The sequence below is a fragment of the Morone saxatilis genome, unplaced genomic scaffold (genome assembly GCF_004916995.1).
Source record: "Morone saxatilis isolate NCDOM2014 unplaced genomic scaffold, NCSU_SB_2.0 Contig8, whole genome shotgun sequence".
Taxonomy (NCBI): Eukaryota; Metazoa; Chordata; class Actinopteri; family Moronidae; genus Morone; species Morone saxatilis.
In genome coordinates, this window is record NW_023340257.1 from 7205769 (window position 1) to 7229885 (window position 24117).

The window sequence follows — 24117 nt, forward strand, 5'->3', positions numbered from 1 at the left end:
GACTGGTGTCAAACTGGTGTTTTGAAGGTTTTTTTTTTTTGTAATGCTATTGCACATTGTAATTGTTCAAAGATGCCACAGGGATTTTATTTAAAAGAATGCTGAATAAATAATGCTTCTTTGCTTTCTTTCCAAGATGAGAAGATTGATAAACTCTATCTGTACGATTAATATGTAGTTAGTGGTTGGCTTAATTTAGCTTAAATGGGGGGAAACAGCCTGGCTCCCTCCAAGAGTACAAAAAAAAAATTGCCTACCAGTACCTCCTGTGTATATATCCCCTTAATATGACAAATTACAATTTTTACATCTCATTTGTACATTTCTGCTTTTGGTTTTGGACAAATGCAGGCTAGCAGCCTCCAGCTGTAGCTACATATTCACTGTACAGGTATGAGAATATAATTCTCAGCAACAAGCGAATAAGCATTATTGCAGCACTATTCCTTCAAATAAAAACATGGGGGTTACTAAAACTCCTTTAACAGGAAGTGTTTTAAATGTCTGTAATATAATATAATTTCTTTTTTTTAATTGCAACTTTGCCAAGTAGGCCGCTCTATAAAAATCTAGTTAAAATTCAAAGTTATTCAAACCATCCATCTGTAGCGATGAGCCGTTGAGATGAGCTGCTAGTTAATATACACATCTATTAACTGAGCTAAGATGGACAGTTTAAAATAAAGACCAACTGCACACAGACATAAAAAAAAATATTTATATGACTTTGGGTAGGTAGGAAAAAATTCTACAAACCGTACTATTTTTCAGGGATCAGACAGGTAAAGGAAACATATTTTACATTGTTACACCAGTGAAGTCTAGCAACTGCACATTTCTGAGAGGTATGGTCTCGATGTGTCTGAATTTCCAGGCAGGATCGAGTTTTTCTGAGGTGCCGTGAACTACCCTGGGTTTCACTCAAGTCTGAGCTGTGTCTCTACACGCCAAATACTAATAGAGTTTACATCAAAGATTTCCCTCCCACTGTGACAGCAGAGTTGATAACACTCACACACTCTCTATCCCTGTTGCTTCCCTGTTCTCAACCTACTGCCCTTTTCTCCCTCTTTCTCTCTTTCTCTCCTTCCCTCCTCTCTCTCTGTCTCTCTCTACTTCCCACCTCCAGGGGTGTTGGTAGCAGGGTGGAGTGTCACCTTGCTCTGTGCCCACTGGCCTGTGGCTAGATGATGATTTATAGCTGAGGAAAGCAGGGGTTTTGGAGATGAAGTTGGTGAATAGCTAGGTTTAAAGTCACTTGTGGCGGTGTATGAAAGCGTAGCATGATGAATGAATGTAGTCTCTGCACGCCAATCAGAATGATCTTACAATAGTTTTTTTAGATTCAACCAGAGACTCTGGGCAGCTTTGTCTTCTTCTAATAATTTTTCCCTTCCATTCTACACTCCTGTGTATTAGACTGAAGATGCATGGCACCGGCAGCTAACTCTCTTTTAGACTGAAAAGGCCTGAAGAAGCCCCCAAGAAAAAAAGCAGTTAATTCACACAGTGAAGAAACAAACCACAACTCCAATTTTGAACGGACCAGTCTGTGGGCAGACTCAAATGCATCTTTGTTCAAATGCCTATCGGGATATATAGTTTATCAGCTGACAATTGCAGCCCATTGTGTAGAAATCAATAAGGAAGCATCTCTGACAAGGAAAAAAAAAAAAAAAAGTTTGTCGGATGTTGATACTGAAAAATGGGTTAGTAACAAAAAGCCCCATTCTTTATTGTACTGCTGAAGACATTTGTCTGTAAGGTTTAGAGCACAAAGAGACAAGTGTATGTGTGTAAAAACCATGATTACTGACATTACAAATGTAGAAAGTGCTCCAGGACAGTAATGACCTGTCTTTTACCTGCTCTGGATTAGAGATGATAATATAATAACTCATTTAAATGCAAGTTTGAAATGCTGAAATCATAAGGAGAGCCAAGAGCAGGTTATAATTTACATTATGTTTATTTTATATGAATAAAATCATACATATCATCAGTAACAGAAACCTCTGCGATGTGCTCTCAGTAAGAAGTCGCTCCCTACGGTTTACTGAATAACCAGAGTGCTACGCAGCATACAAAACAGCATGTGTCTCCTGGACATTTACACTAGTGAGAGTGAGAAGATCTTCAATTATCTGTTACACTGTAGAAAATACCAGTCTTATAGTCATATATATAACAATATTTCCTTTAAACCTTTAACCTAACCTAACCATCTTTTTTAATGAGATGTTAAGAGTGAAGATGAGTGAAGGTGATTTCCTGATTGTTTTTTGGTATAACATTGATCCTTCATCATTCCTTGTATTTGAACCACAACAGTATGAGTGAGCAACTTGTAGTGGCCAAGACCGCCCAGCGACCAGTTGTCCATACTGTATGCATACTGTATGAGTCATACAACAGCAAGTCACACTGACAGATTGTGCTTTGCTCTCCATCTGAGTCCATTCATATGTCAGTGATATCACAGCTACATATTGTTCCTCTGCTCTGTCATCTCCCACTGAACATATTTTCTGTGGTGCAAAATGGGAAATCAGTCGGTCGAGGTTCCAAAAGGCCATTTATTTATTGTTTTTCAGTCATAGCAGAACATTCAACCAGGAAAATGGAACCAGTAGGATAAGATATTATGTATTTTTAACTCCCAACAAATCCCAAGAAAAGGTCAAAACCGGCAATAAATTAATCCTTCCAACAAGCATTGTCTGTGCAGCCAAAGCCTGATATAGCTTATTCCTCTGTGCCAAAGGCCTCAATTGTTGTCCAATAACTATTAAAAACACAATACTGAGCCACACTGTTGCACTTGGTGACATGTTCCCTCATTGCCGTGAACAACAAGTTTCACATACACTGTCATGCTGCCATAAATACTCTCAAAAATACTGGAGCATAAAATAGTCCCCAAAAAAGTAACTGTTTGCTAAGAAAGATTAAAAATACTAATAGTAGTAGTAGTAGTAGTAGTAGTAGAAGAAAACATCAGCCTTAGCCTGTAAAAGTAGGTACATATTGTGATTTTCCAGGGTAGAACCCTGTTGCTTAATAAAGTTTAACTGTGGAGCCCACAGTTTTTTGCCTTTAAAGAACTCAACTAACCCATAATGTACTGCACAGCGTCAGCCCATATTGCTGGGTGAGTTCAACCTTTATGGATCCCATGGGCTTGGTTCTGGTTGGACTGAATATCTACTAACAATTTGTTTACGCAATTTGCTCTTACAAATGGTTTGCAAATGTGGTGAGAAATTGTGGTTAAGGCAATCCGCAGTTCAGGCTGGGGCTGGGAAAAAGCTACCCCAGTTGTGCAATTTTTTTCATACTGTGTTGGTTCTCCTGTCCTCCATCAGGATATTTCAAAGCTCTACAACTGGCCCAGTTCCCTGCATGGGGCGACAATAGCGTCACTACGCAGTAATGAATCAAATTAAGTGGAATGTCAGCTAGGCTAACAGAGCTCTCCTTCTCCTCTCAGCAGGAAAAGGAATAGTTTCATGGCTCCAATTTGTCTCTCTGTGCCCTCGCTGGCACATATTTCTGCGTTTCATCTAGGAGAAAGTGAAAAAATTATGCTACTGGGAGAGACATGAGGAGCAGAAGACGGAAAAATCTAATTGGAAAAGTAAAATCTTCATTCATGTCTAAAGTTACAGGTAGAGTGGTCGACTGGGGTGGAGTGGGGCCTTACCTTCGGGTTTCATGTAAATATATGCGATAACATAAATTATATCGCAAGAAGGGGCCTGCACCTCTGCCTCTCTATTTTTCCCCTCCCTCTCTCATGTGAAGATTAAAGTATGTATAAAGGTGATATGAACAGAGAATGATACTTCACTATGACAGAAGAAAGAGAACGACACAGCAATATGCTGATGATATGGTGATGAGCACGACAGAAGATGAAAGTGTAAGAGGAGAAGACAGAGAGCAATAGAGAAGGAGCAATGTTTTTAAATGAATAAATATGCACTGAGGCCTAGGTACAACTGCATAAGTGACAGCTCCTATATGCCTTTGGTATTTTGAAAAACAAAGGTTTTAAATTTAAAGCAGCCTACTACAGCCTCTGGGTGCAGGAAGTAAACAAACCATGTGTCTGTGTTTAACCTCTAGCCAACCTCTTCTTTTTAAACACCAAATGTACCAAATAGTACTAAATGCAATTACTCTAACAAGTTGAATGTATTAGGAGGATCACTGTGGGAATACCTATTAAAAAGTTTGACAGTTTCTCACACTGTCGTAACAGACAGAAAGTAAACCAAACAATGGAAAATGTCTTACTGTAAAGTAATCCTTTAAACGGTCTACTGTAGTATTGCCACACAAATATTTTTGGAACGCTCTTATCAGCCACAACAGCCTGTTTTGTGAACATATCAAATGATGTTTTCCTGTTGAAACTTAGTCAGTATAAGTTGTTAGATTTTATCTGAGACAATCTCAGTCACATGTGCTGCATGCAATATATTTAACTGACAATACCCCTCTGTTTTGGACTTCAGTAGAGCCTTAGCTATTAAAATGTAGCATTATAAAATAATAATAATTCATATGAATGATACTTGTCCAAAGTGGTATTTATCTTAAAAATACAGTATTACTATAGTGTTGATGAATGTAGTCTTTCAGAGTTAGTGAGGGTTTACTTGATAACTGTTCCTCTTTGCTAATTCAGTTTTCCTATCATACCTGCTATGTGTGCATCATTTGCAAACAGTGTTCCATGGTAAAGAGTGGAACAGTGTGTATCAGTACTGTAGCTCCAGACCAACTGCCTTGATTGTCATTACCCAAACTACAGCCTCGAAGCTGAGCATCCAGTTAAAATCAACACAGCTGATTGTCTTGGCAAACACCAAACATTATAAGTATAATAATATAAGAATATGCAGTTGTTTTTTGAAGCAAGAAAATGAATTAAAAGGTAAATTGCCAGTCTCTCTGCACTGAAGATCTTAAGTTACCACAACACATTTGTGTGAGCTGCACATTTGTTTCCCAACTAGTTGCAATGTCACAAAATCACTTTCATATGTACACGTCTTAAACTGAGATCTAAGGCGAGCACAGATAAACTTTTCCCCCTCCAGCAGATGAATGCGAAAACAGCCTTCTAGTGTCAAACTCTGCACATACATCACTCTGCACAGTGAAGCTCAAACATTCATGTGAGGTGACAATAAGGGGGACTTTAAAAATATATATATATATATGCCATTACATTGTTGGCATATCATGTCATGACTGATTCTCTATACTCCTGTCACAACTGGGACTGTTAGAAAGGAGTCTAGCTTACCTATCAAGCACACATACACATAAGAGTATAATAAGAAAGAGGCCAGCTGTATTGGTTTTGCAAAACAAATAATGAAGATAAAGCAGGGTCTAAATCCTTGATAGAAAAATCTTGCAATTAATCTCTACTAACATTTTGTTCTTGCAAGTAAGAATGGCAGAGAGACAGCACAGAAGAGTGAGAATGACAGAAAAAAGGAAGAGAGTGAGATTATCTGTGGCCTTTCACTCTGGTTCTAATCCATACTTTACAATATTGTCGCCCAGAGCCAGAAGAGCATAAATCTGCTGTGTATAACAGAGTCTATAGGAACACTTACCAGACAAATGAACAGCAGGGAACAGAGGATATTACACTGTGGACCATGGTAATCTGTCTCTTTCTAGATAGATAAGTATGTTACCATGAGTCCATGGGCACTAAGTGTAACAAAAATGCATGAGCACACTTACTCCTTTTCTATGATAGTGACTGTTGTGTGTCAGAATGGGACACAATACAAGCTAAAAAAACAATCCTAATTCACACATTTCTTCACTGGCTGAGCTATTAAGATTTCTACAAAGACCTGAGGTTTACCACTGCAACAATAACCCCCTCCCATTGAAAGGCCATCTGCAAATCAACCTCACTGTGAGTCTGTAAATGTGTCCTCATGTCCTCACCACAAGGCTCTGTACCATTTACGAAAACAAGCGGCTCGAGCAACTGAATTTTCGAGAGTGCTGTGATGAGGGAGAGGGTCTATTTGCATCGCCAGTCGCAAACCAAAAGGTGTATCCAATGTCTTGGGGGCGCAGGGAGAAGATGAATAAGGGAAGCAGCGTAAGACTGGCTCTATATATAGCAGGTAATCTGTCATCTCATTTTTGTCATCTCCCTTCCCCTCGTTTTTGCTTTGAGGAATGAGGGATTGATGTTCAGAAGATCAGAGGAAGTAAGGAGGGATTCTTGGAGGCTTGGAGAGAAGAGAATAAGGAGGGTGTGTGTGTGTGTGTGTGCGTGCGTGATAGGAGGGAGCCTGTGCTGAGCGACTGATGACTGCTGTTTTTAGAGACCCAGTTGCAGCTGGCCGAAGTCCAAGCCAAGCAGTTCAACTCTCACAGCTACAAGAAAGAAGTAAAAAGGGAAACTATACATCTAACACTTTAGTTTCAAAAGATTTCCGCTGAATCCTATCCTACGCTGCAAAAATTTCATTTCCTCTCAACCTACAACACCACGGCTGCCTGGAGTCAGATATTTCTAAAGTGGATATTGTTTGAACATCCTGTCAGCTCTGACAGGTTGCAATCCCTGTCAGAGACATGGGTTAGAGACAAATATGCCTTGTTCACAAGCACACACACGCACACAAACACACACACACACACACACAAGAACACCCTCTGGGAAAATGCTGAGGGGCCTCATAAAGCTCCGTTTGATAAGGTTTGCCTTGTGGTCACTTCAAGGCGGAGATGAAGGAGTAGATAAAGAAGGAGCAAAGAGATGATGGAAGAAAAGATAGAATGCGAGGGTGGAGTGAGGAGTGAGCCATGAGGCGGGATAAAAAGATGGGAGCAAAGAGCGGCAGAGTGAAATATGGGGAAGTGGGGGCAAGATGAAAGTAAGGGAGGGAGGGTTTACTGTGCAAAAAGAAAAAACAAAACCAGGGACATGTTTGGAATATGCAGCAGGACACACAAGAATAAAGGCACAAATACAAGTTGTACACATTAAGATGTTCATGCTCACACACAGATCACACTCCGACACCTGGGGAGATGAATCTGGAACACTAGCGAGAGGTTTGGGAGGCCGAATCTTGCCCCTCTGTACGAGTTCCAACTAAAGCAGCAACTTTTTGCTGAGAGAGAATCCTCCTGCTCTCAATCCAGGAACTCTCTGATGAGTAGCTATGGGAAGGCCTGCAGGCATGCACTAATACATATGGGAGAGAGGGGAATCATTAGAATAACTCAACCATTCATAGATGGTAGACAGTTAGCCAGCTAGCTCCATCTAGAAACACTTCCCCTGAATAATTTACAGAGGTGTAAATAAAATATATCCAGTGGCCTTCACCTCAAAAAATAAAAAATAAAACAAGATAGCTGCTATGCTGAGTAATGAATTCTTCTCTTGCCAATGAGCTCAGACATGACAAGCAAGCGGACATGTAACAAAAAAGACTTTACCTCTATATTCAGTTATTCACATTGATATTCAAAAGGGGACTGTATTGCTTGATTTAAAACAGAATATATCATCTATATCTGCCTTTGATAATGACACTTAAACATGCCATCTCTCCAAAACTGTAAGAAAATCATAACGGCAGTGATTGCAGTGATGTCCAAAAGTGCTTTTATCAAAAAACAATAACCGCGAAACATTGTTATTCATCGGTGAGCACTCTGCAAAGCGCATTACTATCCTTTAATTTCCCCAGAATAACAGATGATACCAGAACGTTTATTGCTTTCCTCCTGCAGTGAAGAGTGCAATATTTTCTGCATAATGCATGAGCACCACGACATGGCCCAAATCATCCCCAAAACAAATAGCCTCATAATCAATGGGGCGGCCAGCTGTGTGTGCGTGTTTGATTTCCTCACATATATGACAGACTGCCACACAGGCAGATGGAAGGTGGCAAGGACAAGAAATCATAGCATTACCCAGTCAGTAGAAGATGAATGGGCCACAGGTCTTTTCAATGTGTCCCACTGGTGCTGCAGTTTTAACAGTGATATAGTTGTCTGCCTGTGCACCAAAAACTAGAATATAGACTGAGCAAAAATCAATATGCGGCCCAGATGATTCCTCATCGCTGCTCCTGTGATTATGACAATCACTCCAGGTGGTTGGAGTATGGATCATGTTGCTCTGCTGGATCAAGGGCACTGCTTTTGGCACAAATAACCCTTTTCATTTCCAAAAGGTCAATCAATGAGAAAACTGGCTCATTTCCCTGGGTCACCCTTGTATTCCTGAAATTATGCAATAATTGCTTCTGAATGAGTCTCATGGGATTGTGAAACTCCCTCAGCATTTCTAGTAGCAGGTAAAGTGATTCTACAATTCAAATTTAAAAAGCAAGGAGAAAATGGTTACAGTACTTTCATCAGAACTTTAGATTGCACATATACATCATGCATATGATATCCAACTGTCGCTACATTTTTATTACAGGACCTTGTTTTTGTATCTTTGCACTCTTCTTGGTGTCCAAATGCCAAGGTTGAGAAACTTAAAAAGATGTCTCCTGGTTGAGCCCTCAGAGACGGACATCTAAGGACAGCTGCTCCTCCCTCCCCCCTCTCCTTCACTCCTTGCCTTCCTCTCTCTGTCAATCACAGACAAACTTTTAACTCCCCTCTTCTAGCCCCACCTCTCCAAACTCACCATATTTCCTCTCCATCTGCTCTAGAACTCTTACTCTCCTCTCTTTCCACATACAACTTTTCTTTCATCCACTTACAATGAACAATTGTTCCATTGAAGCATATGGATCAAGTGTGTAGTGTAGTTAGTCAGCCACATAGGCAGGCAGTCTGTGTGTGTGTGTGTGATATGTATCAGGAGTTTCCTCTCAGCTCCTATTACTCTGACACAACACGTTCTATATTAACTGCCTGACACTAACCACTGCCCGAGCCTTAGGGCCTGACCTCACCCTTACCCACAATGTCTTCCTCACTTTACACACACCTCAGGTTGTAAAGTACACCTCAATGTGAAAATGGAACACCCTCAAACACACCCCCATCAGACCAATTTGTTTAAAATCTAATTATAACTTCCTTTTTGTTATGAAAAGCTACTGCTGATAGCTTTTATACTACACAGAAGACCCGTGTAAATGAGACTGTAGCTTATACAAAATATGTATGTGCAGTCGGAACAATATAGGCCAACAGAGTAGGTTTCAGTGAACAGTAAGATACTGACCTTGTTAAAAACAAACACATGGCTGTTGTCACTTTGTCTTGGCCTATATAATAAGTCCATAACAAAATGCTACAGTCCTTTGAACCTAACTCACAGTTTATGTCCTGCAGGTCTCAGATACTAGAAGGTGTGATGATTAATGATGGTAATGAGCAGTGGGACTTCAGCTGTGCCCTTTTTCTTCCGTTCCTGTGGCTGGCATCTGCCCACCTTACACATGTAGAGAGAAAATAGTCCTATCCCTGGCTGGAGGGCAGAGTAGACAGAGCCAACATAAATTATATTCTTGGCACACCATGAGAGAATAGATTCGATAACAATAGATTGCATTAGAATAGAATAGAGTATTTCCAATTATGTCAAACCCACAGAAAAAAAAAATCTTGGATAACTATTTTCATACTGAAGTATACAGTTCATGCAATTCTTCAACTCAGTGTTAGATACTGTGGTGTGTTCAAATAAGTAATTAGACATTTTGGGAAATATGCCTTTTTTGCTTAGCACTTAGTTGTTAGGTGAGAAATGATACCATTATCATGTCTATTGAGATGAATATGAAGCTACAGCTAGCAGATGGTTATTTTAGCTTAGCATAAAGACTGAAAACTGGTAGAAACAGCTAGCCTGGTTCTGTCCAAAGGTAACAAAATCAGCCTACAAACAACTCCAAAGCTCACTAAGTAACATGTCATATGATGTTTCTGTAATCAGCACAAAACAAAAAGCACAAAAACAAAAATTGGTGGTTTTATTGGGAGGGAAGCAGAATGTCATAGCTCCTGGCCAAGAAATAGTCCCCCCATAAAACCACAACTACTTTTTGTTCAAACAAATTTGCAAGCTTTAGAAGTGCTGGCAAGCAAATTTTGTTACCTTTAGACAGAGTCAGCCTAGCTGTTTTCAGTCTTTGTGCTAAGCTAACTGTCTTCTGGCGCTAGCTTCATATTGAACACACAGATATAAAGAGTTAAATCAATACCTTGATCTTACTCTCTGCAAGACTTTTCCTAAAATGTAAATATAAAAGTATTCCTTTAAGTTTAGGGGAAACTATTGTATCACATTTAATGATATAAAAAAAGATAGGATATATAGTACAATAAGTGTGTGTAAACAATGTTATTAGGAGCTCCTGTGTAGTGCCAACTATGAGGACAGTCGGTGCAAGGACAGGTTAATTTAAATTGGACATCTGATCACACTGAGACCCCTCAATAATAGTGTTAATTCCAAGTGGTGTTTGTTTCAACTCTAATAGGATTAGGATATTATAAAATAGATTCTACAGAATTGCCAAATTAACTTTACAATGAGGTAAGAAGAGTGAAGGTTACTTCTGAGATTTCATGTCACACTATGGTAGCCCTCTTTTAGTACAGTAGTGAGCTGCTGGAGAGGTGCAAGTGTGCATTGTGTCATTCCACTCATACTACACAGTCCTGACCTCTGTCCGTCTCATAAACAGAGGCTTTAGAAACTTTGTGTGTGTGTGTGCGTGTGGAAAGGGAAGGTTGGAGGGTCAGAGAGAGTATGAGAGGGAGCGAAAGTGAGAGAGAGTTGAGTGACAGACAGTCCGGCGAGAGTCGTCCTGTGGCATTTTATCCTTCCACTGTGCCACCAGCACACGTTGATGCACTGTGATGTTAACTGTACTCACTGCAGAAGGATTTCCCAAGATACATCATGTCAAAAACAAGGTTCATTATTCATTGCCACAAAGCAGCATCTCTGAGGTGTTTACTGCCAGAGACAAAGTAGTCAGCATTTAGAAACTGTTACTTTTGCTGGAGCTTGTATTTGAGAGATTAATTGTCCTATTGGGTGGGATAATATGGAAGATATATGCTGAATGTCATGATAACCAAAAAACAAAAAAGTATATTTAAATTATCTTTAACATATTGACTATATTGAAGATAATTTAATACCTTGGGAAAACATGTTTAGGAGTTAATTGCTGACTTAAATCTTTGAATCCTGTTTCGTAAACTTAAAATTTTATCAAAAAAGGATAATTTTTATTGTCCTCTGAATGAGAAAAAGTCATTGATGCTTAAGATAAAAGCCAGACAAACTGTCTGTTTGCCTGGCTGTGAGGTCAGGCCTGGTCACATCTTTATCTCTGCAGCCAGACTCCTGACCACAAAGACAGATCACATACTCCCCTTTGAGACTGTCCTAAGTAATGTTTGATTGTGCTGATTCTGAAAATGACATATGTTTACATTTTCCTGACATCAGTCCTCTTCTATTTGTACGAATGACCATGGTTCAGGTCTGATCTATTTGTGGTTTCTTTCAAATCTTTCCTTGATTAATTAGTATTTTAAGCCAGCTAAACTTTACTTTAACGATAGCACTGCAGTCATATCAGTTGTTCTGCAAACAGTGAGTCATTTTGGAAGGAACTGACAAACTGCCTATATTATCTATTTTATTTTATCTAAGGACTTGTTGCTCCAGTTTTAGTACAATATCTTTGCAATGAATTTAATTTTAAGGATTTACTTGACTTATTTCCATGACTTGGTTTAAGCATAGTTTGCATTTGTGAACATTAATGCCTTCATGTTCACACACTCAGTCATCCTGCGTCAGCTCACCTTACTGTTACCTTACTTACATTCTTTTAAACTTGGCTTGTGTTGAGCCCCTTTTGATGCGATGTTTCTCTTCTTTTAAAACCTTTTTATTAAAACAATGGGAGCCCTCTCTTCAACCTACCACAATGCTTTACTCCACCAAGCCCGCCACCCTCTCCTAACTTCCCTATCCCTCCATTGTCCTCAGATCATATTATGTGAACTCTCATTACATGGGTGGTAATAGACTTTTCAGCACTAAGATCCTCTTTATTATCTGTCAACTGTGGACTACATCTCTAAGCTGATTAGCCAGAGCTTTCTTTTCAGTATTTCAATTAGGAGCGTTGTGAATAGTCAAGCAGATTGCATGTCTTATATTCATTACTGACATTCTTAGAGCACTACGCAATGTTCAAATACAGAAATCCAAGAAATGCATTGCTGCAGTGAGGATGAAAGAGCTACAGAAGAATGACATCATGGCAGATTTTAATATTGGACTCACAGAGAAATGGCGAAAGTAGATATTAACAGCAATCCAAAGCAATTTACAGCAGCAGAGAGGCATGCAGCTTTAGCATAAATGGTCTAGCTGGCAATCTATCTGTCAAACACACATATGCATACACACACACATACACTCAGTATATGGTGTTCTTTACATAGGATATCAATATTATTCAATATCTATATTATTATTTATTATTATTTACTCAATATGTAGAGATTTTAATACAAAATTATGTTTGGATTAGCTTTAGCTGTTGTTGAAGTTATCTTCATCTGCTTTTATATAATTGTCTGAGGTCTGTGAAATGGTGTGAGAGCAGATAAATTTGTCATTCTGAGTGGCGTAAAGAGAGGCTGGCTCGTTGGATGCCACTTAAAAAGCTGCACTATAAGTGCCCACGTGGCTGAGAACACCTACATGCTTAATCTTACTGTTTGACTGCCTCTGTTTATGTCATTTCAGATGAGCTCACAGAGGATATGTCCCACATGGGGGGGGTCTGATGTCTGGGAAAGAATGAGAGAGGAGGAAGCAGAAGAAGAGGAAATTGAGGGAGAAGAGTGGATGGATGAGGTTGTGACTCCTAGTGCTAATGGATTTGGGTCAGATGATGAGGATACGATCTGTTCTGTGCTGTGGGTGTGTGTATGGGTGAGCTCACATGTACATGTGGAGTGCACGGTTTTGTGATGTCATTAGCAGTCGAGCCAAAATATGATGATCTCGGGGTATTATCGGTATCTGTTTAAGGTATCCGGCTTTATCAAATACCCACTTGACACAGGAGTCACCATCATGTTTTATCATTCTGTCTCTGTCTGACTCTCTCACTTTCACACACACACAGACTCACACACTCACTAATCCATTCAGTCATTGTTAATCCAGCTGTGTGCTGGTACAGAGATGTGCTGTACATGGCTGACAACCATGTCACCGTGGTGCTGATGTCATACCTGTCTGTATTTTGGTTGCTAATGTTGTCATTGCGGTTGCTGCGACCCACTCAGGGACACACAGAACATCTGAATCTATCAAGGCAAATAAACCTTGTACTCTGCCCTCCACATTATAGCACACTGAATTTCCCTCTATGGAGAACATCAATGTCATAAATGCATGTGCCTCTGTGCTAAGTGAAGTGTTGTTGTCATGTTCTCAGCTACATTAATTTGACAAAGAGCTCAGCCTCACTTAGAGCATCAGTGTGAAAGAGGAAGGGCAGAGGAAAGAAGGGATACAGTCGTAAACACTTGAGGGTTTCTGCAGTAGTCATGTACCATTTGCCAGAGAACAACTGCAGCGGAGCAGCAGAGAGTCAAATGCCTTTTCCCTGGGCACCTTAGTGGTACTTGTAGAGGAAAATGAGAGCCTTCCATATTTCAAATGCGATTTTCCCAGCAAGTGGATAATTATTTTTTTTCCTGTTGTGATTTTAGTCACAAAGCTCTAAACTGCTGTTTGCTAAGCTGGTATATTTTTCATGTTTTATCAGATCTCAAAATAACTGTACAATGTTTGGATCAAAGGAGAATGATATAATGTTATCAACTTTTAATCCTTGTTGTGAACTTGTCAGTTGATTTCTCAGGTAGTTGTGCTTAAAGACACTGGAGCAATATGAACTTGGTTGAGGAACGGTGTTTCTGATCAATAAGTCCCTGTTTAAATGCAATTCTCAGTTATAAACAAAATCCTTTCCTAGGTATTAAGCAATGAGAATGAGCTGGCAGCTTGTAAGATGTTCTACACTTGCCAGCAGCATGGTCAACACAGATTTGCTGAATAATTGTAAATTGAATATAACATCACATCTGATTTGATATTGCATAAAATGTTATTTAAACTGGGATGATAATAAATTGCATTTCACAATAAAAATGTGCCAATTACATTAAACTAAATGACCCAATATGGTTGCTCATATGACATAAACAATTTTTCAGGTAAGTTTAATGTATCGTTTGACTCTCTAAACATGTTTGATTGCTTCTGATTGAATGGTGCTACAGCTCTTTCCTAGCAATGGATTTACACATTACAAGCCAAGACATTATACGTTTCAATGGGGTAACCCAATTGAGTTAATCACTAATTTGAAACTAGTAGTTACTAAGAACTTAAGAAGGACTTTACACACAAACTCAGCCATGGAGTTATAATTAGCTCCAACCGACTCCTGAGGAGTACTTTGCTGAAATTATGCACACAGCCTATAAAATGTAGTTCCATGCATTCCTAATGGAATTTTTAAGACTTTCACACTGGAAATCAGGGAGTATAGGTCTGTGTTCATGAAACCGAGATTAGGATTTGACAGCCTGTGGAGAGTGGTTGGCGTGTGTATGAGTGGACAGAGAGAGGGATAAAGAGTGAAACACTGAGGAGTAGAGCGTGAAGAGACATCCATGGATTTAAAATGAGATGGAGGAAAACCAAATATTAAAAGGATGCATGAGGAGATCATGAGGAAGAGATCATAGAAAAGTGGACGGAAAGAGGGAGAAAGAAAATTAAGACCCATAAGAAAGAAGGAGAAGTTAGATGGGGATTGAGTAGAGGAAGAGGATAGAAGGTGATGGAAACTGAATGGGAGCCTGAATGGAAGAGGAAAAGATGCATTACAATTAAGAAATGCAGCTGTGAGGGATGAGAAAGAAAATATAGAGAAAGAAAGAGGAGGAAATGCAACAGGAAATAAACTAGCGGGACAGATAGAGGGAAAGATACTGAGCACTAAAACGTAGTAGAGGAGACAGCAGATGGTGGGGATTATTCTGGACTAAAATACTCTGGGATCTACAGAGGGAAGGCCGCAGACATAAACCGTTACAGACTCCATCTGCCAGAAATAGACCAAAGAGCTGTAGGTCCACCATCGCCATAATGATCAAATCCTGCCTAGATGGCAAAACCTAAAACGTCTATAATTGCTATCTGAAACAACACAATAAATACTTGTACACACACTTATATCACAAAAAAATTTGCTAAGCAATCACTATCTCAGATGGCACTGGTGTCTGGATATAATATGAGACATGAACACACACTAATTGCATTGTTTTTTTGCAGCAGATGCTTGTGTCCTGAAATAATTCAGTGAGTGTTTGTGTGTGATTATGATGGATGCCATAAGACATCCCTAATCCGCATTTTATGTTCATTGCGATTAGGATAATAGGCGGTACCAAATACATGTGTTGGTGTGCAGTGAAAACAGCGACAAAAACTGGTTCACAAATCTCCCCAATAAGGCCTCAATATCCATCCACACACAATCTGAACACACACAGCAGCACACACAGTCTAATGCCTGCTAATCATCATGTTTCCCTGCGCATGCAGAGAAAAAAAAAGAGAGTAGAGAAAGAAAAAAAGAGATCTGTAAGATCTGTAAGTAAGTTGAAGATTTGTTTTACCTTTCCCTGTGTGTAGATCAAACCTTGAACCTGCAAAAAAAGAAGAAAATATAATTACTGTTGTGTTGAGTGAGCATAAGCGAGGCTGCAGATCATACAGTGCGCTACCACACTAGTGTAGCAATTTAAACAAAAATCAACAACATTAGCTTCTCCGTCTGTGGGCAGACAGAACCCACACCATGCTCAACTCCTGTCTGCAGCTTTTCTCAATACTTGTCTGTAATTGCCTATTGAGCCGTGTCACTCAAGACGTGTACTTTATGTTCCTGCAACAGCAAGTAATTGTTAGTACATTCTTGTCTTAGCTTTAGTGTTAGGATGGAAAACATATTGACTTATTCTGTGTGTGTATGAAAGAGAGAGAGAGTGTGTTATTGACTAATTATCTACCCTGACAGGGGGCAGTTAATTAAATCCTTCCCCGGCACTGAGCATAAAGTAATTACTGTGCATGGATGCATATCCACCAAAAACAGTCAACATCCACATGTGCTAAATACATGTCACGTGTGCACACACATACTGTATGCATGTCTGTAACAGAGACAGACACATTTCTCTTACTCGGATTGCAACCAGCGCCAACTCTTTGCAACATCAAATGAATTGTCTTGTGAGCATTTGTGCAAAAAGATTGAACATCTTTCAGTCAACATCAGCTGCTTCCCACAAGCATGTGGACCCAAACTTAATTTTCTCCCCCTGCCAGGCAGTATAAAATCACATGGCAGCTGAATGTGCCTCCATTGACTTGCGTCTGACAGGCTGCCAATACTATAAATATATAACCATTGTCATTACAATTGGCAGCAATCAGCCTATTTGACTTGTGCTTGTAACTGAATGCATCAGTGTGGTAGCAGCATACAATGCTCCTTACATTTCCCTGGTGCAGTATTAAAGAATAATCTTACAAAGATACAAAGGTTACTGCGAGGGCACATTAATTGTTGTAATGCAAAATATGATTCATTGTTCTGTGCTAAGGGGTTTGGAAATGCTCACAGGCCACAGAGGACGTAACATAAAATACTTTGTAGATATGTTTGCATCATCATTTGGATACATAATAAATTATGTATTCTGGGAATTTGAATGAATGTTTTATATGACTCCCACTGCCAAAACTGTGCCCACCAGCACTGCCAGTAGTAAATTCCCCAAAACAACATTTTCTCCCCAATTCCCTGAACCACTCTGCCCTCAATTACTGGTTTCCAGTCTGAAGTAGTCAAGCAAACCAGCTCATGTCTGCTGGATGACAGACTTGTTCTCTAGTTAGTTTGTACATGTGCAAACAGATGCCCACTACATCTGCTGTCTAATAACAGGATCTGCTCAGTGGGATGGTCCAGCGCTAGCTGTAGATTGATCTGTGACCTGTTGTGAGCTGTAGTGAGTGAAGATTTACCTTCACTGAAAGTGCTTCGAATGTTATCATCAGTGACAAAAGCTGTTTGCCTGGATGGAACCACTTGACATGGTTCCTCCTGGGAAAAATATACATCTATCTGAGTGTCTTTACTTGCCTAAATAACAGTACTTTCAGTAATTAAACAAGCATTTTTAATATACTTTTCAATTTCAAACAATCAGACCCTTTTCCTTGCACTTTTCATGCAAAACACTGCCTCATTGTTGTGCACTGAATTGTGAAAGGAGGAGACACTGGCAGTTACGATCTGTCCTGTGCTGAAATCCTTTGATTCTCTCAGGCTGAACAGAGACTGACCACCCAGGCTACAGAAGTCCTGGAAACAACAGTAGCTGCTGTGGCATACAAATAAGCCTTACAAACTGCTACTGAAACACACACACACACACCTACACACACACACACACACACACACACACCTATGCTGTTCATGTACAAGTTCATGTCTGGGTTTTTAAAAAATATTTGCAAAATATATTAAATCCAAGGATCAAATCTCATTTAGCCCTACCATAAACACCCCTGTGTATTTGTCCTTGCAGTACCTATTTGGCACGAGTAATGCCTCAGTATTGCTGTTTTGTGTTGCCAATGCAAATAGTATTTTGCAGAAAACTGAGTGCTTATAATCTTAGAAACATATAGTCATGCACTTGCTCAGTGGAGAATCCCATTACACCCCCTTCATGTGTGACAAGATCAAACTCAACAGCAGCAGGCCATACTCACTAGAAAAATGCCTTGTGCTTGTTCAGGTTAACCCACATTTACAAATTTGATTTGAAGTCAGCTAAAGGTTCTCAATGATGCACACAGTAATAATCTGCCATATTTTCTGCATGAGTTGGAGGTGTGGGCAGACGTGTGAGGTCGACACTTCGCCTGGCTGATCCTTTTCAGCTGCTGACGTCCACAGGCCCATCACACTACCTGCCACATACGGCTAAAGTGTTCCACACTTTGAGACGGAGAGGAGAGGAACAATCATTTCATCAGTTGTTAAGCAGTGGTGCCTGACCACTCTCATTCAGATAGGTCTGCCAGCTGGAGCAAAGGCTCATGGGAAAGAGGGAGGGGGTGCAGAAATAACAGGGAAAAACAAGCTCTGCAGGTGCTGTTATTTTAACTGCTAATATATCTGACATAAAGAAAATGTCCAGCCTACATGAAACAGCATCGCCGGACTGAATCAAAGTGAACACTGTAATGATGGATGGATATGCCTCTCCTACTAGGAAGCAGTCGGTGACCATCAATGCAATAGGTTTTTAATAAATGAAAAGTGATATTTCACTGGCAGCCAAAAACAAAAGAGCTAAAATTCAAATTTGACATGTGATCACAAGCTACATATTTCTCTGTCTGAATTCCATTAAGCTCTCTCTTTCCTTCACTGTGATTAGTCACTGCGTGAGTCTACCTCAAGCAGGTTCAATTTAATCTCAACCTCTGAGGCACTCTGAGAATTTCAAACCATTACCCAAGCCCAACAATTGGTGGCGGCTGCCAAGCACCTACAAGGGAATGTCAGTTTCCATGGAGACCAAACCACCCCAGCTGCCCCCCTCTCCCTCTCCACAAGTAAAAAATGGTGAAAACCCATTGACAGGCAGATATCACGAAACCTCTCTTTAACTCGTCGCGTGCACCGTCTTGGCCTGTCTCTCTCCGTCTGACATCACTGTTTTGTGTTAATCTATGCATCTCTGTTCTTGGTTCAAACATCTGCCTCTGTGTTTACCCATGTTAGTAATTGCTCATTTGCAGTTGCTTGGCAGTTTCCCTCGGACTCTGAGAGGCGTTCATGGGAATAAATGGAAAGAAGCATACATTTTAAAGAAAGCTGGGAAGCAAGAAACTAAGTCGGACGAATACTATGAGTTGATAGCAGATGGAACCTAATTCAATAAATAATAGTAATAGTTTTGACAGTGGCTGTACTTTACTGTTTAGACACTGTAACCATAATATATTATGTATAATGTGTATGTGGAAGGGGTTACTCGTACAACTTTACTGGTTTGATTCGCTCTTACCACCAAAAAAAGTTTAGAAAGCTCTAAAAGCCCACTGTAACTACCTGCCCTGAACCGCAGACAGAAACAGTTAGTAGCCAGTTGCTTCATGTTTGCTGCTCCATGTGTAAATAATCAACTGTTTGCTATAGATCAACTTAAATATTGATGATATGTCAATGTGTTCACAGCTTGTTTCTGCTGACCGGGGGTTAAAAGCACAGTGGATATGATCTCCACTTTAGGACATTTAAATCACACCCCATCCACACACACACTTTCAAATACTTTCTCATGCTGACCAAACAAAATTTGAGGGATGTAGGCCTCTCTCCTTTAACTTCATTAAAAAGCTGTGGCCACCACACAGCACCAGGATCAATACTGAGTCTCCAAATTGAGCGAGGTGACACAGCAGCAGTGAGTTCATTAAATCCTGTGATGTGGCATTGTTATCTCACGGTAGTCTTATTTGTGCTTTTTTGCGCAGCTCACAGGTAAGTTATTTCACACAGACTGCAAGGTTATACAGTGAAATCACAGGAGCATTCCTCAGGATTATAGCCCCATCCAAGCTGTCAGTACATTTTTATTTTCAGCAAAAGTCAGAAAATCATTCCTTCTGGACAATCACAATATTTCTTTCTGGCGTATCAAGTGGATCATTACAGGGAGTTTCAGTTCAGCTTGAATTCAGTAATATTTGAAGTAGTTTATTTTAACACATGAGCAGTGAACTGAACCATAAATTCAAGCTGAAACAAAAAAAAATGAATGGTAATTCACTACAGTGTATTTGGGTATAGACCTATATATTTGGGGTGCTTTATTATTGTCTTTTAGGACTTCACAGTGCTATTTAACTCTTTATCTAATTAATCTAATAAAATAGAGGTGAATATAATTTAGTTTGTGAAACAGTATTACAAAATATGACAGCAAGATCTCTTTCTAGAAACAGTGCATTTGCTACTCTGGACAACCCACACCCACAGAACACAATGTCTACTGTTTGCATTGAAACTTCTTTCTACTCAAGAAATAATCCCTGTGAAAAATGCTAACAGTAGAAACCACTCCACCCATACACAACCCCCCCAGAGTCTCCTTCTCCTCACAAATCCCAATTTAACCCCTGCTTCTGTACCTGGCCAAATCAATTAATACAAGTTTAACTGAGGCTGACAGTAACAAATTGATGTTCACATGATCCAAACAACTCACTCCTGGAATCCAGGAACCTATCTGCTGCAATTGTGCACACTGTACACTTTCAATTAACTATAGAAAAAATAACCACATGGAACATCTTCTCATGCTTGCACACACACTGACACATAAATGTATATTGTCATAAAGGTTGAGAGTCTGCAGCTCAATAGCAGCTACAAAAACACATGTAGGTAAATTGAAGGCCGAGACGATCTGTGACATTAATTTATGCATACACAAAGGTTGTGCCTGATCTTAAATCAAATCATTGCTGTTAAATCTATTGCTAATTCTCTTCTTTATTTTCAAACTTAATTTCTATAGCTTTGCACTAACTGTCTCTCATAATGATGTTGGTTTACTCAGCTCTTTATTCTTCTTCAAAGAGCATATGACGGCAATAAAACAAATCACTCTGGGGCGCCTTTAGTTTTGCCTGCATTCCCGAGGACATTATTTCTGCAGCGAAAACAAGACTTTTAAGATTTTGTAGCTAAATATACGAATAACTGCTGTTAGAATTTTAGTTAGTGAATCAAAGTGTGTGCCCTTCATTGGTGTTTGCCCTTATTCAATCATCATTAAAGTTATTAGTGTCAGAAATGTCTCTTGTTTTTCTCATTTGCCTTGCTCACAGCTTTCCTCCTATCTGAGAGAGAAGAACAAGTAAAGGAAGAGAACTCCTCAGCGGAAACTAAGAGAATGCTGCTTCAAGAAAACAAAAATGTTCTCTCCCAGAGGCAAACCTACGCTCGGCTCTCCTGCTGGTCTGTTCAGCCAGAAGATGCTCACCAGGTAGTGAGCAGCAGTGTTGGAGATAAAATGCCCAAGAAAACTCCCTCAGGAGGTGGAGCATTCCTTAAAACGACACAAACTGCATCTTTAAAAACACATCCTTGGCATACCTTCACACATGATTTCATGACCCACGGTGTTCACACCTGATTCTCTCCCCTCCTGAGTCTTAATCAAGTTGTTTGTTTCAGAAAGGCTTCATTAGTTTGTTTCTTTGATTGTGTAGGTGTGAATGCCTCTGAGTGAGCATGTGTGCCCACTCATGTGTACGTGTATTTAGCATCTGATAACACACACTGTCCTTGAGAGTGCTGCCAACAAATTTAACGCAAGTAACACAAACCCCTCATGATATTATCACATTGATCATTTTTCCTCATCAGTTCTCTTTGTTATGGGGAATACAGGTCATTACAATGCAGGCTGCAGTGGAGAGGGTGTTAAAAGATGTTTTCCTTTATGGAGAATGATTTGTTTGTTTTACGTTCCAGCTTGCTAGCCTCCTGGGCCCTAACCTACATTACAGCGCAAAGACTATTAATCATTGATGATCAGACCTTTTAATATTGCTCATATAATATTTATCTGCACGTGAATAAAACAAATGAAGAGTTCTGTTACAAAACACTGGATATCCATTTTGGGGTAAACTCATTACCTGAAGATTATTTTTTGATTAAGAGTATTTGTCAACTGGATTCACTTACAGTACTGTAATTTGTTTAGGTGTGGCCGGATTTGGTTACTTGAATATGTCTTGGTGGTGGGAAAATAATTCTTTAAATACCCAACAACCATCTTAAGGTGATACAAATTCAAAAATTAAACCTTCACACTGCAAAATCTAGTACTATTATGCTAATATTTCTAAGAAACGCAGGCATCAAAGAAACATTTAAAAAATAATAAATTACCAAAGCAATGGCAGAATAATCATGTCATTCAGACATTCATTATCACTGAGGAGAGAAACGTCTCCAGGGGTCAATTAACCCCAAGTGTGAACTGAGAACTCTGTGTAGACGTCCAATAAGCCAAGATAATAAAGACACATGCACACACTCACACATGTTCATACACACTCACACATGTTCATAAACAAACACACCGTTAAGCAAAGATAAGGCACACACGTACAGGTTAAGATAATAAAGACATGACACCAAAAACATTTGCCAACATAACTCGACTCGCACTCACACATATTATCCTTTTCGATTAAACACACTCACACATACTGTACATATTACCAAACAGACTGCTGTCCTTTAATCACAAGTCATCTTTTAATTGGAATAAGTGTGAAGGAAATGAGAGCCGTTAAAGTGGCTCAGTCTGGCACAGATACGTTTGAGCATAAGACTGCTGGAGCCAACTTAGTGGATTCACATATGCTTTTATCGTGAGGTCATTTTACAGTCAATGTGCAAGGGGAGGTAGCCAGATTAATTTTATATTTTCTCTCAGGCCTCCATCACATGACTGAAACCAAAATAAGGTGTTTAGTATCTTTTTGGAGTGTCTTGCTTGATTTGGCGTGTACTATTGCAAAGTAGGTGTAATTTTCCTTAACTCACAACAGGACAGAAAACACTGGAGTGTACTTCAAAATTAACTGTTCAATGTGTTTTCTTTTTATTGGAGGATAGACAAGGTGGACCTAAACAATGTGTTCAAGTCTTTAAATTAAATAAATAATTCAACATTTTGGAAAATACAGGAACTGTGAAACAGAGAAGACTACATTCTGTTTCCCAGAAGTCGGCCCCTAACACCTCCTTCCAAGCGAGGACTGGTCGGGGAGCAACATGTGGTGTGTCATGTCTCTCAGCCAAGACAAAAATGTATGACTCTATAACTGCCTAATCGGTCACAATGGCAATCATAAGAAGTCTGAACATGAAGCTCACTAACTAATGTGTCATTTGTTTAATCTGTGCAAAGTGTAAAAATGATACATTCTGGTTTTACAGGCAGTTGTCTGACTATTTCCTGGCCTGGCACAGTCAGTTGCTGTGCAATGCACTAATGCAATCAGCGGGTGAGATTTGTGCTTTATCAGACGCATCTTACAAGAGAAAATGGATGAGGACAAACTGGTTGGTTTAGTCACTTCCCTAGGTTTTTATATGGGAACCATCCATACCATTTCCCAAATGTCTTTATAAATGAAGTGGTGAGATTATACATAATTAATTCTGAAATGTGATTACTATCTTGGATAGGATAGAATATATTGTTTAAAATATACCAAATCACCTGGCTTCTAAGTTATTCTGTTTTATTTCATATTATTTGTGCTAGCAATTCCTAGAGGGCTTAGCCTTTGAAAACACACTTCAGACACCCAGTTCACCTCCACCTAAGGTCAGACAGAAACTGTTGATCTTCATAATACATGAGACTTTAGCCCACAGTGGAGCTGTTTTCTGGGTAACTGCATCTGTCTAGAATATGCTCATTCACACAGGCTTCTCAGGTGCTGTTCAACCACCAATTTATACATAATAAGTGTGTGTGAGCTGCATGCAATCTAGAAAGCATCTCAATGTTGCTTGCACAAGTGCTTTGGAGCACAGTATGCATGAACACACAAGCATATAAGAACCCCCACCCACTCACATACGCACAAACCCTGCACATATTTGCAGCTTCAACACCTCAGGTTTGTATGAGCACAGGGAGGCGTGCAGTTAGGACCCTCGGCTATTCAGGCCTTTAAATTGGTCCCAGTGAGATGTGAGAGCTCAGACCACAGGGCTGACCTCTAACTCCACGCCTGTGTATCAAAGAATTAGTCTCTGTCGAACAGATCAATATCCCCAACAGCAGCTAGAGACCCAGCTCTGATGTAGGGAGACTGTTGTAGAGTATTAGTGGTCT

General features: G+C 39.7%; 1 protein-coding gene across 1 annotated transcript in view; it reads right to left on the bottom strand.

The window, feature by feature from the left end:
- Positions 1–24117, bottom strand: part of igsf11 (immunoglobulin superfamily member 11) — a 93786-nt gene that overhangs the window by 50935 nt on the left and 18734 nt on the right. Inside the window, exon 2 of the mRNA XM_035680559.1 lies at positions 15775–15804. Within this exon, the coding sequence (XP_035536452.1) occupies positions 15775–15804 (30 nt within the window). The remainder of the gene's footprint in view (positions 1–15774; positions 15805–24117) is intronic.